Consider the following 13,292-nt stretch of genomic DNA (forward strand, 5'->3'; position numbering starts at 1 on the left):
CTACTCGGGAGGCTGAGGCAGGAGAATGGCGTGAACCCGGGAGGCGGAGGTTGCAGTGAGCTGAGATCCGGCCACTGCCCTCCAGCCTGGGCGACAGAGCGAGACTCCATCTCAAAAAAAAAAAAAAAAAAAAAAAAAGGGCATTGTATCCTCAGGACGTGACATAAATTATTTCTCACGTCAGTGCGGATGTGTCCCAACCAGGACTTGGTGGACACTCCGTATTGCAGCGCTGTGAGGGAGCTGTGGACAGAGTAAATGCAACACAGTCCCTCGCGCGCAGAAAAAAAATGTAGTCTATTGGGGAAAACAAATAGGTAAAGGAAGTTAAGAACAGCGTATACAGTAAGATGTCCATTGATACATACATCAGTAAGCACAGCAAGATTACAGAAGGGAGAGAAAAATGGGTAGTAACTTGGCCTCAGTAAAAAAGGAAGTGGGTTGTGCAAGTTTTGCAAAACAAGTGGAAGGAGCCGTACAAGGTCACGCTCGGTAAGAATAAATGTCCCTGGAGTGTTTGGAAGCCACAACGTTTAGAGCCAATCTGGCGGTGACAAACACTTGACGGGCTCAAAACAGTGACAAACGTCCCGTGCCCCGGTCCAGGCCCACGTATTTGCTAACCTCAAGCGCCAGCAACCGCAGGCCAGTGGAACGGCGCTCCGGGCAGGGCGGAGAGGCGGGCCGCGGAGCATGCCGGGGCTTGTGGTCTTCTGGGAGCCCGGGCCCGTGCTCGGTGGGGCCGCCTTCCGCCGGTGGCCTTCCTGTGGGTGGGAGAGGGCGGCCGGGAGCCCAATGAGGGAGCAATAACGTGGCAACCACCCACGAGCTCGCGTCGGTGCCCGCCCCGCAGGGGGACCTACTATCCGGCGCCGAGCCGGAGGGGGGAAACGGCGCCCGCCGCCCGCCCGGAGCCGGCGAGCAGCCCCAGTCCCCCCCAACCCGCGCGTGGCGGCGCCGGCTCCCTAGCCGCCGCGGCCCCACCCTCTTCCGGCCTCGGCTGTACGGGCCGCGCTTGCCACCGCCTGTGGATGCTGCGCCTCTCTGAACGCAACATGAAGGTGCTCCTTGCCGCCGCCCTCATCGCGGGGTCTGTCTTCTTCCTGCTGCTGCCGGGACCTTCTGCGGCCGATGAGAAGAAGAAGGGGCCCAAAGTCACCGTCAAGGTCCGGTGGAGTCCGCGGCATTTACGGTGCTGGAGCTCGGGCCCGGGCGGCCTTGGCTTGGCCTTGGCTCAGCCCCTCCTCCCTCGGCTTCTGTCTGTGGCCTCGTGGCGTCTGGGCCGTCCTGCCTATTCAGTCCAGAGAACGACCCGGACCCACCCCGACACCCCCAGCCCCTGCCCTGACCCAGGGAGTTAGTTGGATCCGCGGATACCCATCTGGGGCTGGCACTGGCAGCCTCAGGGCAGCCTTTTTGCAAACACCCCTCAGTGCTGGGGAGATGGTGAAAGATCACGCCTGCCAGATTCCGAATCCTTTCTCTCCTTAAGCCAAATTTTAGCCACTTCCAATTGCAAAGCACAGTATGTAGAGTTCAAACTTAAGTGGTGAACTTAGACTCCCCTCCTTATGGGTTTTTAAATGTTAATTTTTAGAATCTGGGTCCATTAGCTGTTTAGAGCAAATGTTGTTATCCTGTAGTTCAAGGAGGGTGTAGATAAGCATGTTTTCCAAGAAAAGGGTCTAGAGCTTTCATTAGATTCCCAGGATTTTGACCTTCACCAAAATCAGATTCAGAACCACTTCTCTAAAAATATGGCTCTATTCTCTCTCCCATCCTCAGGGTAGCTTCTTGTACCTTCCCTCCCCTACCAACGCCCCTTTAAAGAAGCTAAGTTGGCAATGGTCTCTTTCCTCAGGTGTATTTTGACCTGCGAATTGGAGATGAAGATGTAGGCCGGGTGATCTTTGGTCTCTTCGGAAAGACTGTTCCAAAAACAGTGGATAATTTTGTGGCCTTAGCTACAGGAGAGGTAAGTGGCTGGAGCAGGGGTAGTCAACTCAAGTGAAGCTGGCACTGGGGATGGCAGCAAACTGACCTGCAGAGTTCAGCCCATCTGTATCGTGGACCTCACTGAGCACCGACTGCCTGTTGCCCTGAGAACACAGTATTGTCCTTTCTTAAGAGTAAGGGGGCCCTGACCAGGCACAGTGGCTCACACTTATAATCCAAGCACTTTTGGAGGCCAAGGTAGAAGGATTGCTTGAGCCCAGGAATTCAAGACCAACCTGGGTAACATAGCAAGACCCTGTCTCTACCCCCCCAGAATTTTTTTTTTTGAGACAGAGTTTCACTCTTGTTGCCCAGGCTGGAGTGCAATGGTGCGGCCTAAGCTCATTGCAACCTCCGCCTCCTGAGTTCAAGTGATTCTCCTGCCTCAGCCTCCGGAGTAGCTGGAATTACAGGCATGCGCCACCACGCCTAGCTAATTTTGTATTTTTAGTAGTGACAGGGTTTCACCATGTTGGCCAGGCTAGTCTCGAACTCCTGACCACAGGTGATCCGCCTGCCTTGGCCTCCCAAAGTGCTGGGATTAGAGGCGTGAGCCACTGTACCCGGCCAAAAATAAATTATTTTTAATTAGCTGGGTGTGACGGGGTGCACCTGTGGTCGCAGCTACAGCTACTCAGGAGGCTGAAGTGAAATGGAGGCTGCAGTGAGCCATGATCACACCACTGCACTCCAGCCTGGGCAATACAGTGAGACCCTGTCTCAAAAAAATTTTTTTTAAATAAAAGGCTGGGTGCAGTAACTCACACCTGTAATCCCAGCACTTTGGGAGGCTGAGGCGGGTAGATCACCTGAGGTCAGGAGTTAGAGACCAGCCTGGCCAACATGGCAAAACCTTCTCTCTACTAAAAATACAAAAAATTAGCCAGGCATGGTGGTAGGCGCCTGTAATCCCAGCTACTTGGGAGCCTGAGGCAGGAGAATTGGTTGAACCCAGGAGGTGGAGGTTGCAGTGAGCCAAGATTGCCCACTGCACTCTAGCCTGGGCAACAAGAGGGAACTCCATATCAAAAATAAAAATAAAAAATAAAAAAATAGGCCGGGTGTGGTGGCTCACGCCTGTAATCCCAGCACTTTGGGAGGCTGAGGAGGGTGGATCACCTGAGGTCAGGAGTTCAAGAGCAGCCTGGGCAACATGGTGAAACCTCATCTCTACTGAAAATGCAGAAATTAGCTGGGCATTGTGGTGGCACATGCCTGTAATCCCAGCTACTCAGGAGGCTGAGGCTGGAGAATTGCTTGAACCTGGGAGGCGGAGGTTGCAGTGAGTGGAGATTGTGCCATTGCACTCCAGCCTAGGCGACAAGAGAAAAACTCTGTCTCAAAAAATAAATAAATAAATTTTAAAAATAAGATAAAAGAGAGTAAGGGGTCCAGAGCTTCCTGGGAAGACTTCACCTAGGGTGAGGGTCATGGGTTTTAAGGAAACAACAGTGCCCTATTTCAGTTTATATTCTTTCCATTGAGCCAGCAGGTGACCTTTCTTCTCAGTTTTCTTGTATCTGTTCTTATGATTGGAAGAAATGAGGGGAAAGGCGTTATGCGATGTAGAATTGTATAAAGCCTGGGAATTGTATGGAGGCAGACGAATTTCCACATCTGTGTGTGCCATGCCTGTCCTGTGGTGCCTGCCCGCTCACTCAGTAGCACATCGGACAGTGAAAGTGGTCAGCAGTGGTGTCTCTTCTGCGAGCAGGGGTTGTGGGCTTGTTTCTGCGGGGCCTGTTAAATGTAATGCCTTCCTGCTGCGCCTTACCACCTCCTTACCTTCTCTTCCCTTTTTCTAGAAAGGATTTGGCTACAAAAACAGCAAATTCCATCGTGTAATCAAGGACTTCATGATCCAGGGCGGAGACTTCACCAGGGGAGATGGCACAGGAGGTAACCACAGGTCCTCTGGGCCAAGGAGTATGTCAGTGTAGCCTCCACGGTGGGGAGACAAGGCGTCTTTCTTCCCCAGCTCTAGAGGCAGTCCTGCTTATTACCTACCTACTTGGAGACCAGCGGCACCCTTCTTTGGAGAGGAACCCAGTACAAAGGAGAGGGAATAATGGGGTGGACCTGATGGTAAACCTAAGAGGATCTCTCCCAGGTGGCTGTTGATCCAGGCCTATAGCCTGGTGACCTTTCCTGATACCTCTTCAGAATGGGGATTGGGGAGAGAGGCACGTGGAAGCAAAGTGAAGACATGTGGGTACGTGATTCTAGGTCAGGCGCCCAAAGCCTGTCCAGGCTGCCCTGGAAGCCCCAGCGAGAGTGGGAGGGCCAGGCATGGTGACTCTGTAATCCCAGCACTTTGGGAGGCCAAGGTGGCTGGATCACTTGAGGCCAGGAGTTCAAGACCAGCCTGGCCAACATGTTGAAACCCCATCTCTACTAAAAATACAAAAGATTAGCCGGGCGTGGTGGCAGGCACCTGTAATTCCAGTTACTGTGAAGGCTGAGGCAGGAGAATTGCTTGAACCCAGGGGGTGGAGGTTGCAGTGAGCCGAGATCGTGCCACTGCACTCCAGCCTGAGCGACAGAGCGAGACTCCATCTCAAAAAAAAAAAAGAGCGGGAGCAGGTGCTTTCCTTGACAGTCTTTTACCAGAGACCACTCTGAGGGCCGACCCTCACCTCGGCATTAACTTGCACAAGGAGGACAGAAAGATCCCCGGACCCCTGCGTGAGTCTCAGTGAGCTCAGGTACAGCCTGCTGCACCCTTAGAACACAGCTCACTCCTCGATGAGTGTCTGTGGGGCTCTGTGTGGGGGGGGTTGAGGATGTAAAGACCTATGGGGCAGTGGTTCCCTTTTACTTCCAACAACTGAAAATGTACAAGTGGGCCATGATGCAGCATTTAGGACTTGAGCTCACAAAGGAGACCGAAGAACTGTATTTGTGGGGTCAGACGCAGTTGGGCTGGATCCAGCGTCTGCCACATTCTTGTTTTGTGACCTCAGGCAAGTGAGTCCTTGGAGCTTCAGTTTCCTGTTCTGTACAGTGAGGGTGGAGAGAGTTGTGGGGCCATGAGGATTGGGCTAGGTCTGGAATGTGAAGTGCCTGGCATGCAGTGAGTGCTTAGTAAGTCAGCCACTGTTGAAGCGCTGACAAGCAGAGGAGTCCTCTCAGGCCAGGGAACAGGGAATGGCCTTGCGGATGTGAGGGAAGATTTCAGTGGGGTCCTGAATGAGGAGAATTTGAATGGGCAGAAAAGAGGCAGGGTTAGGGCATGAGCCCGGTTCTGTTCTGTGGCAGGAGCTTGGCCAAAGGTGGGGTGAGGGCATCTGTACCCGGAGTGCAGAGAGGTGGGTGATGGCCTGCAGCCTGGGCTTCGGCCTGCAGGGAGTCAGGGCCATGGAGCTGAGTAAGAGGATGACCCCTCGCTTGGGGTGCCAGGGAAGTCGTGTGGTGGCAGATCCAGAATGTGGAGGCCAGGGCAGGCAGGCTGCTGGGGGCACTGATGCAGCTGACCCTGGGCAGGGAGATTTGGGCCTGATCCTGAGGTGGCTGAGAGCAGAGATTCAAGAGCAGACCACCTTGGTCTGAACTCTAGCTCTGCTGCTGCTTTGTTGGGGCTCCTTTTATTCTCTGTGCCTCAGTTTCTTCATCTTTGAAGTGGAGTTAGCTCCTCCTCATACAGTGGATTGTTAAATATGTAAGATGCTTGGAACAGTCTGTGGCACACACTGTTAGCGCCCTAAGCACTCGCCTACTGCAGCGGTGGTCGCGGGAATGGAAAGGAAGAGTAAGTACATGGGAAGTGGCTAGGGACAACCTGAGCGCGTGCAGAGGAAAAGGGATCAAAAGAGTAACTGAGGTCTGGAGAGAAAGATGACAAGGTATGTTGAGTTTAAATAGAAACGTCCGTTTGGGTTTGGAACCCCTGTATCTTGGGAGGGTGGTTGGAGCTACGGACGGAGATTTGGGGGTTTTCTGGATAACAACTATAATCAAAATCCCACAGTTGGCTCAAATGGGGGAGGCTTTTAGCCAGCACTCCAGCCAGGACTCACTGCACATGTGGCAGAGTTCAGTCTCCCCAGCGTGGGGGTGAGAGGTGGAGCACAGGCACAAGCACCCCTGTCCCCGCCAGCCAGAGTCTGGTCATTTTTGGTATTCAGTCATCTTACTTGCTGCCCAGTCAAAAATATCTTCCTGGTTGGCATCGCTCTAGGACAGTTTCCCAGCTCAATTCCATTCTGTGGAACCACAGGATGAAGGTAGGTGCAGTGAGAAGGAAAACAGGGTTTTGCATGCAAATACGTTTGAAAAGTGTTAGATAAAACAAAATGAAAACGACCCCATTTTCGGCCGAGTTTCTTGGGGCCTAAGGCACAGTGTCAGTCTCCAAGGGGTGACAGGGAAAAAGAAGCGTTTCAGTGTTCCTTCTGGAAGCAGCTTTGGAACTAGGATCTCCGAAACGGCGTAGAGATCACCCCAGATTGCCCTTGTCATATCCCCAAGCCCCACGTGGACAGATGCATCACACACACTCACAGCTGTCTTTTATTCCTGTTCATTCCTTGTTAAGAGGCTTTGACTCTTCAGAACCCCAGGGGCAGCCCCTCTTTTCTGCCCCTCCCCACCCATCTCTGGCTGCTTTCTCCTCTGCAGCTATGCCTGTGTCTTTTATGCTCATAGGAAAACAGGCTGGTCAGCCACAGCAGTCCTTCTTTTCTGGAGAGTTCCAACCCTGCTGATGCCCCTGCATCCTGCACAGCACCTCCCTCCACCAAAGTCCCTCCGTGGCAGGCCTGGGCCACATAGCCAAGGGAAGCTGATAACATGCACTTTATTTAAAAGCCACAAAACTATCCTCTCGAAGTGATCCTTCTGTGAGCTGTCCACCACATCAGCCTGGCCTGATGCCCCACTTGGCCTCAGTCAGCGTGGCTTGGCTCTGAGTCCAGAAGATAGCAAGGGTGCAGCTTTTATGTCCTTGTACTCCACTCAAGCCCAGCCTGGCACAGAGGACAGGTTAAGCCCCATCAGTCCTGGCCCCGAATGTCTGCTTGGTTTGGCCCAATCCAGTGCCCCCGACCTGCTCTTTTTTCCCAGGAAAGAGCATCTATGGTGAGCGCTTCCCCGATGAGAACTTCAAGCTGAAGCACTACGGGCCCGGCTGGGTGAGCATGGCCAACGCAGGCAAAGACACCAACGGCTCCCAGTTCTTCATCACAACAGTCAAGACGGCCTGGCTAGATGGCAAGCATGTGGTGTTTGGCAAAGTGCTAGAGGGCATGGTGAGTTCTGGAAGCAAGGGCTACTACTGGGCTGTCCTCACTGGGGATTCAACACAGACCCCAGGGCAGGAGCTCCATGTGTCCATCCCTTTCCCAAAAGGACCTAACCCACAGATGCGGCCCAGTGCTCCTGTCCAGAATAAACCCTGTACCTCCATGCCTCCAACGTTCTACATTCTTCCAGCCCCCTCAGAGCCCAGCCAGGAAGCCTTGTTAAGGCTGCACAACTGCCGGAGCCTCCCTCCCCTCATTCACCCAGGGATGTGCTGGTCCCACTCCTGAGGTGTACAGAGTGCAGCTGAACACAATGTCCCTGAGAAGCCACATTTCCTGCTCACCCTCTTCCTCCTCCTTGCCCTTGGCCAAACCTGGGTCTTCAAAGGAATACAATTCCTGCATCCCCTTGTCAAATCTGCATTCTCTCTGCTCTGGCCAGGAGTAAGTTAGAATTTTGGTGCCTCCAGTTTTGTGTGCTGTTGATGACTTGTGGGTCTCAGCCCTCCTGAGTCATATGCTGGGGTCTTTCTCCTGAGCGGTGGACCTCCTGACCCACCGTGCCCTCCTCCTTCCACCTTTCTTTTCCAGGAGGTGGTGCGGAAGGTGGAGAGCACCAAGACAGACAGCCGGGATAAACCCCTGAAGGATGTGATCATCGCAGACTGCGGCAAGATTGAGGTGGAGAAGCCCTTTGCCATCGCCAAGGAGTAGGACCCAGGGACCTCTTTCTTTGAGTGACCGTCTGTGCAGGCCCTGTAGTCTGCCACAGGGCCCTGAGCTGCACTGGCCCCAGTGCTGGCATCTGGTGGAGCGGACCCATTCCCCTCACATTCCACAGGCCCATGGACTCAGTTTTGTAACAGACTCCTACCAACACTGACGAATAAAAAAAAATGTGGGTTTTTTTTTTTTTTTATATATATAATGTGTGGGCCTGGTTCTTGAGCCTGCAGCGCTTCCCCTAGGCCTACATCCCAACATGCCTGCGACTCTGCTGTGCCTGCCCCTTCCCTGGGATCCTGCCTGAAACTTTGACCCAGGAGCTACCCAGGAAAAGTCAGGCAGGAGTTTTGCCCCCTGCTTCTAAACTTTGCCAGCTACCGGGCCTCCACGTTTGCTCCCCTTGCCACCACCCTCCAGTCTATGTTAAGGAATATACCTGTACTTTTTCATAGCCTACCTCTAAATTGACTTTTTTTTTTTTTCATAGAGACAGGTCTCACTATGTTGTGCAGGCTTGTCTGAAACTTCCCGACTCAAGCATCCTCCTGCCTTGGCCTCCCAAAGTGTTGGGATTACAGGCATGAGCCTCTGTACCCAGCTGACTTCTTCCTTTATTATTTATTTATTTATTTTTTGAGACGGAGTTTCGCTCTTGTCGTCCAGGCTGGAGTGCAGTGGCGCAATCTCGGCTCACCACGACTTCTGCCTGCCGGGTTCAAGCGATTCTCCTGCCTCAGCCTCCTGAGTAGCTGGGATTATAGGCATGCACCACCACAATGCCTGGCTAATCTTGTATTTTTAGTAGAGACGGGGTTTCTCCATGGTGGTCAGGCTGGTCTCGAACTCCTGACCTCAGGTGATCCACCCACCTTGGCCCCCAAAGTGCTGGGATTACCGGCGTGAGCCACCGCGCCTGGCTGACTTCTTCCTTTATTACTTATCTTCTTGACCCTGCCTTGGTTCTTGGGCTCTAAGAGCATGCAGATTCTACTACCTCCAGCTACCAATGCAAGCCAAGTTCTGAGCCTTGAGTGGGAATGTAGCACAACTGGACACTGGGTAGTTAAGTCCTGGGTCCAGGCCAAGGGAGGACCTAGCCTTATATGGAGTTCATAGGACAGAGGCACATGACTTTGTTAGGAGGCAGCCAAAGGCCTCTGGACTGATCAGGGCATCAGTGGCAGAGGAGCAGGGTGACAGGCCGCCTTTGGCTGGGCTTTATCTGGGCTGATGCTGAAGCTGTAGAGGCCCTGGAGCACACCATTCACCACCACATTGGGCAGCAGCTCTGTGGGATAGAATTAAACAGGTCTGGCTTCAGGTCTGCAGCTCCTTGAGCTCCTGCTCATGGGCTCAGCCCCCACTTGGGAGTAGGAGCCCTTGCCAAGGTAGCAGACAGCAGCTGTCCACCCCAAATGAAGCCTCAGCATTCCCAGGTCACATTCTGTTCATATCAGCTTGGTAAAGAAGTCAGGTTGCTGAGGAAATGGACACCAGGGAAGCCAAACTTGTTTTCCTTGTGTCTACAAAGCAGGCTCCAGGGAACAGGAGCAGGAGGTAGTGGCTCCAGAGGTGGGCAGCAGGAAGGTGATGCTGCCTGACGGTCCCAGGAGCTGAGAAATGCCAAGCCCATACCCTACCCCTGTAGCCCGGTATCTAGGCACCTCCTCACCTGGGGAGGGGGTGCAAACATAGGGATCCATATGGAAGCTCAGGACAGGCCGCTGGTGCTGCTGGGAGCTGGGAGGAAAGAGGGTCATAAACCATGGGTGCAGGAGGCAGGGCAGAATCCCACAGAGGGGTGGAGACGGGGCTGAGATCACCAGGGACCCATGAAGGAAAAGATGAGTGGGAAATGGGCTCAGGAGGCACCAAAGGGAAAACAGACTTCAGGGCCCAGGCCAGACAGGCCCAGGGAGCAGGCCCGCCTCCTAGCATATGGCCACTAGGGGGCGGCAGGGGCCAGGCGCGGGCTAGGGCTTTGACTTGCCTGCTCTCGCCAGGCAGGAACTCCCCCAGGGCGCTGAAGAGAAGAGAAACACTGTAAGCTGCCTGGGGATGCCAGGGGAGCGTGAGGAAGGGGTGGAGACACCAGAGCCCAGAACTGCGCCTCCCAGGGGACCACTGCTTCTATTTGTAACAAGCCCCAGTTCCGGAGGTGGCTGGGGTAACCAAGGCTGTCCAAAGAAAAGCCTCTCCACCCAGGTCAAGAAGGCTGGTGACGGTGGTCATGTCAAGCTGGATCCCGGCAGATGTGAGACGAAAGGGCTTGCCCTCCAACACCTTTCCTCACCTGTTCACTGCCGACAGCCCCTGGCCCCCGCCACCGGCCCCCCTTACCCCCAGTTGCTAGCCTTGGGATCTGTGGGGAAGTGCCGAAGTCTCAGGAATTCCAGTAACTCCTTGGGCACCTCCTGGTTCAGGTACAGGATGCCCTGGAGAGGACAGAGGAGACTTGCAATCGGACCCAGCTACTAATTTGCATAGCACAGTGCCAATGAAAACGCAGGGCTCTTTGTTCCAAAAAAAGAATTTCAAGACAATGACAGCAGAGCATTGAACCAGGCTCAGGGCCCTTCTGAGCGCTGGGCCCTGTGTGCACAGGTTGTACCCCATGATGTGGCATAACTTCGCTGTTGGGGGAAGGACCCTCACCCTACATCCCATCAGGAGGGCAGCACAGGACCTCACCCTGGAGGGGACAGGACCTGGCTTTCATGGAGCTGGGACTACCTGTGTCCATTACCTCATTCAGTCCTTTCAACAGTCCAGAGGTGGGTGTTTGGACTTATATTACTCTTCAGAAGATTGATGCTTGAGGTGGTGAATAACAACCCCAAGTCGTGGGTTCACTCCCTGCCATGCCCTCACACCTCTCTGTCTGGGCCACACCCCTGGCACAGCAGGCTGGGGGGCAACCAAGTGTGCCCTCGCATACCTGGATGTAGGCCTCCAAGCCCTGCCGGCGCTGTTCCAACCCTCTGGTCCTCCAGTTGGGCAGGCGTTTCGAGGGGAAGTCGGGCACTTTGTACAGCTTCTTGATCTACTGGAGGTTTACCGCGTGCAATCACAGCATCCCGACTGAGCCCTCAAGCCCTCTTCGCCCGAGCCGGAAACCCTCCCGCGCCCCCGCCTTCGGACTGTACCCTGGGACAGACCCTGGTGAGCGGTGGACAGGCGGAGGGCGAGGAAGGCTCCAACCCACCCACAGACGCCCGGGGGCTGACCGGCCTCGCAGGGACTGAGGCAGTAATAGGGGTGGCGGAGGCTGGGGCTGGAGCTCGCCCGCCGGCCTCACAGGGCCTGGGCAGGGGCTGGACGGAGGCTGGGCCGGGGCCGGGGCCGGGGCCGGGGCCGGTGGGAGGTCGGCGCCGCCTCACCCGCTTGTGCAGCGCGTGGAACTCGCTGTAGCGCCTCGGCACCGTGTGTCTGCGCCCGCTGCACAGCACCTCCACTTGGAACACCTGGCGGCGCGGGCGGGCAGCGGGGGTACGCGTGAGGCCCCGCGGGAGGACACAGCAGAACCTGCGCCCGGCGACGCGCCCACCCTCCCGCGCTCAAAGGCACAAAGCGGCCTTGCGGCACCGCGGCTCCTCGGGGACGCTTCGCTCCCGCACACCTGGAAGAACGGGCTGGCGGACCCTCCCCTCGGCGCCCTGGGGTCCCTCAAGAGCTCGAACCACGGCCCGCGAGGCTGGCAAATCCAAGCGGCTCCCAAACCCTCGACAAGGTTTCCCCCGACGGTCCAGCCCGCAGCGTTTGTTCACCTGGGCCCGGGCTCCGGGTCCCCACTGAGTGCAGCGCGGGCAAATCCTGCGGGTACCGGCGCCCCTCCCCATCCAGGGGCCGCGCTCACCATGTGGCCTTTCTCCGGGCTCTGCCTGGGCCCCTCGGCCTCAGGCCCCACCGACGGGATGTGAACTTCCAGCATCCGCGCCCCGGCCCCGGCCGCTCCGCGCGCTCGGCTCGGAGCCCTAACTCTCCGGGAGCTGACGGAGGACCCCGGCGCGGCCGGCCCCGCCCCCTCGGCCCGCAGGCCCCACCCCAGGCCCCGCCCCCAGGCGACCCCGCCCCGGGCGTTCCCTTGCGCGGCGGGTCCTGAGCCTAGAAGATTAAGCGGGACCCGGACGCCGCCCCCCCCCGGTCTAGTGCGCCCGCAGCGCGGGGCAGTGGAGTCACCCGTTTGTCAAACATTGACGGAGCCCTCACTGATGCCAGGAACTGGGGAGCAAAAATGTCACCCCTCCTGAGTTAAGCGCCTGCTATGAACTAAGGACCGGCCTGTGGCTCCTGGCATGGCCGGAGGCGGGACCCGGGCCTCAGCGCCGGTCCTGGGGCCAACCAGGGACCTGTATTGTGTTCCTCAGTCCCTTCCCAAGCCTTTCCCTCCTTTAAGCCTGCTCCCTGGGATTGTGATATGGAGTCCCCGGCTGAGGCCACACCTGAGCAAGGCTTGAACCCAATCCAGCTTTGATGCCCCCTTCTCCAGCATCCACAGCACACCCCCACGCCCCCCAACACACACATTCATTCATTATTTTCATCCATCCATTCACTCCTATTTTCCAACCCTAAGGGTCTCCAGGCTGTTTGTGGGGAAGAGGCAGTTTAGGGACCTAAGCTCCGATTTGGGGGTCAGAAAGCCTGGATTTCAGGAGCTCTGTAGACCTTTGCTCATCTGCAAAATAGGGATAACGTGACTCCTTCAGGCGAGTGTATAAAGTGAGATGATTTGGCGGGGCACGGTGGCTCACGCCTGTAATGCCAGCACTTTGGGAGGCCAAGGCAGGCGGATCACCTGAGGTCAGGAGTTCGAGACCAGCCTGACCAACATGGCGAAACCCTGTCTCTACTAAAAATACAAAAATCAGCCGGGTGTGGTGGCACATGCCTGTAATCCCAGCTACTCAGGAGGCTGAGGCGGGAGAATCGCTTGAACCTGAGAGGCAGAGGCTGCAGTGAGACGAAATCAAGCCATTGCACTCCAGACTGGGCGACAGCAAGACTCTGTCTAAAAAAAAGTGAGATGATTTGTGTTAGGCCCTTAACAGAAGCATTGAGTAGCAGCTTGACTGTGGGCTTGTCCTGGATGACTAGGATTAGTGGGCACAGGGCAGTGGATGGGAAGAGGACTCTGGGGGTTGGCACCGGGTTGCTCTTGTCCACCCCTCTGGGCAGGTTCTTCCTGGATATGTGACAGGATTTTTTGATCCAGAACTCTTTTCAGGCCATGTGCTGGAAAGGGCCTCTGTTCCCACCTCTCAGCCCTGCGCCCTCCAGCTGTCCGGAGAGTTATCATCAGCAGCAGCATGGCAGGTCTTCTACTCC

The 13,292-nt window shown here is 55.7% G+C and overlaps 2 protein-coding genes across 6 annotated transcripts; one reads left to right on the top strand and one right to left on the bottom strand.

Annotated features, from left to right (window-relative positions):
- The first annotated feature begins 980 nt into the window (after positions 1-980).
- LOC105488721 (peptidylprolyl isomerase B) lies at positions 981-8,155 on the top strand. Its single transcript, XM_011753064.2, has 5 exons — positions 981-1,169; positions 1,865-1,978; positions 3,804-3,897; positions 7,060-7,244; positions 7,830-8,155. The coding sequence occupies exons 1-5, from the start codon at positions 1,035-1,037 to the stop codon at positions 7,950-7,952; spliced, it is 651 nt and encodes a 216-aa protein (XP_011751366.1). The 5' UTR covers positions 981-1,034; the 3' UTR covers positions 7,953-8,155.
- Positions 6,777-11,964, bottom strand: LOC105488731 (sorting nexin 22). 5 transcript variants are annotated; one of them, XM_011753113.2, is made up of 7 exons: positions 11,821-11,964; positions 11,345-11,428; positions 10,903-11,007; positions 10,319-10,399; positions 9,955-9,987; positions 9,637-9,704; positions 6,777-9,252 (listed from the first exon to the last, which is right to left on the bottom strand). In XM_011753113.2, exons 1-7 carry the CDS (start codon positions 11,893-11,895, stop codon positions 9,183-9,185), a joined length of 516 nt encoding a protein of 171 aa, XP_011751415.1. In that variant the 5' UTR covers positions 11,896-11,964; the 3' UTR covers positions 6,777-9,182. The 5 variants fall into 5 exon arrangements, with proteins under 5 accessions (XP_011751415.1, XP_011751394.2, XP_011751404.2 ...); XM_011753092.2 differs by having other exon boundaries at positions 10,305-10,399; positions 11,821-11,959; XM_011753102.2 differs by lacking the exon at positions 9,955-9,987 and having other exon boundaries at positions 10,305-10,399; positions 11,821-11,962.
- Between the last annotated feature and the right edge of the window lie 1,328 nt (positions 11,965-13,292).

This window comes from Macaca nemestrina, chromosome 7 (assembly GCF_043159975.1).
Source record: "Macaca nemestrina isolate mMacNem1 chromosome 7, mMacNem.hap1, whole genome shotgun sequence".
Classification (NCBI taxonomy): domain Eukaryota; kingdom Metazoa; phylum Chordata; class Mammalia; order Primates; family Cercopithecidae; genus Macaca; species Macaca nemestrina.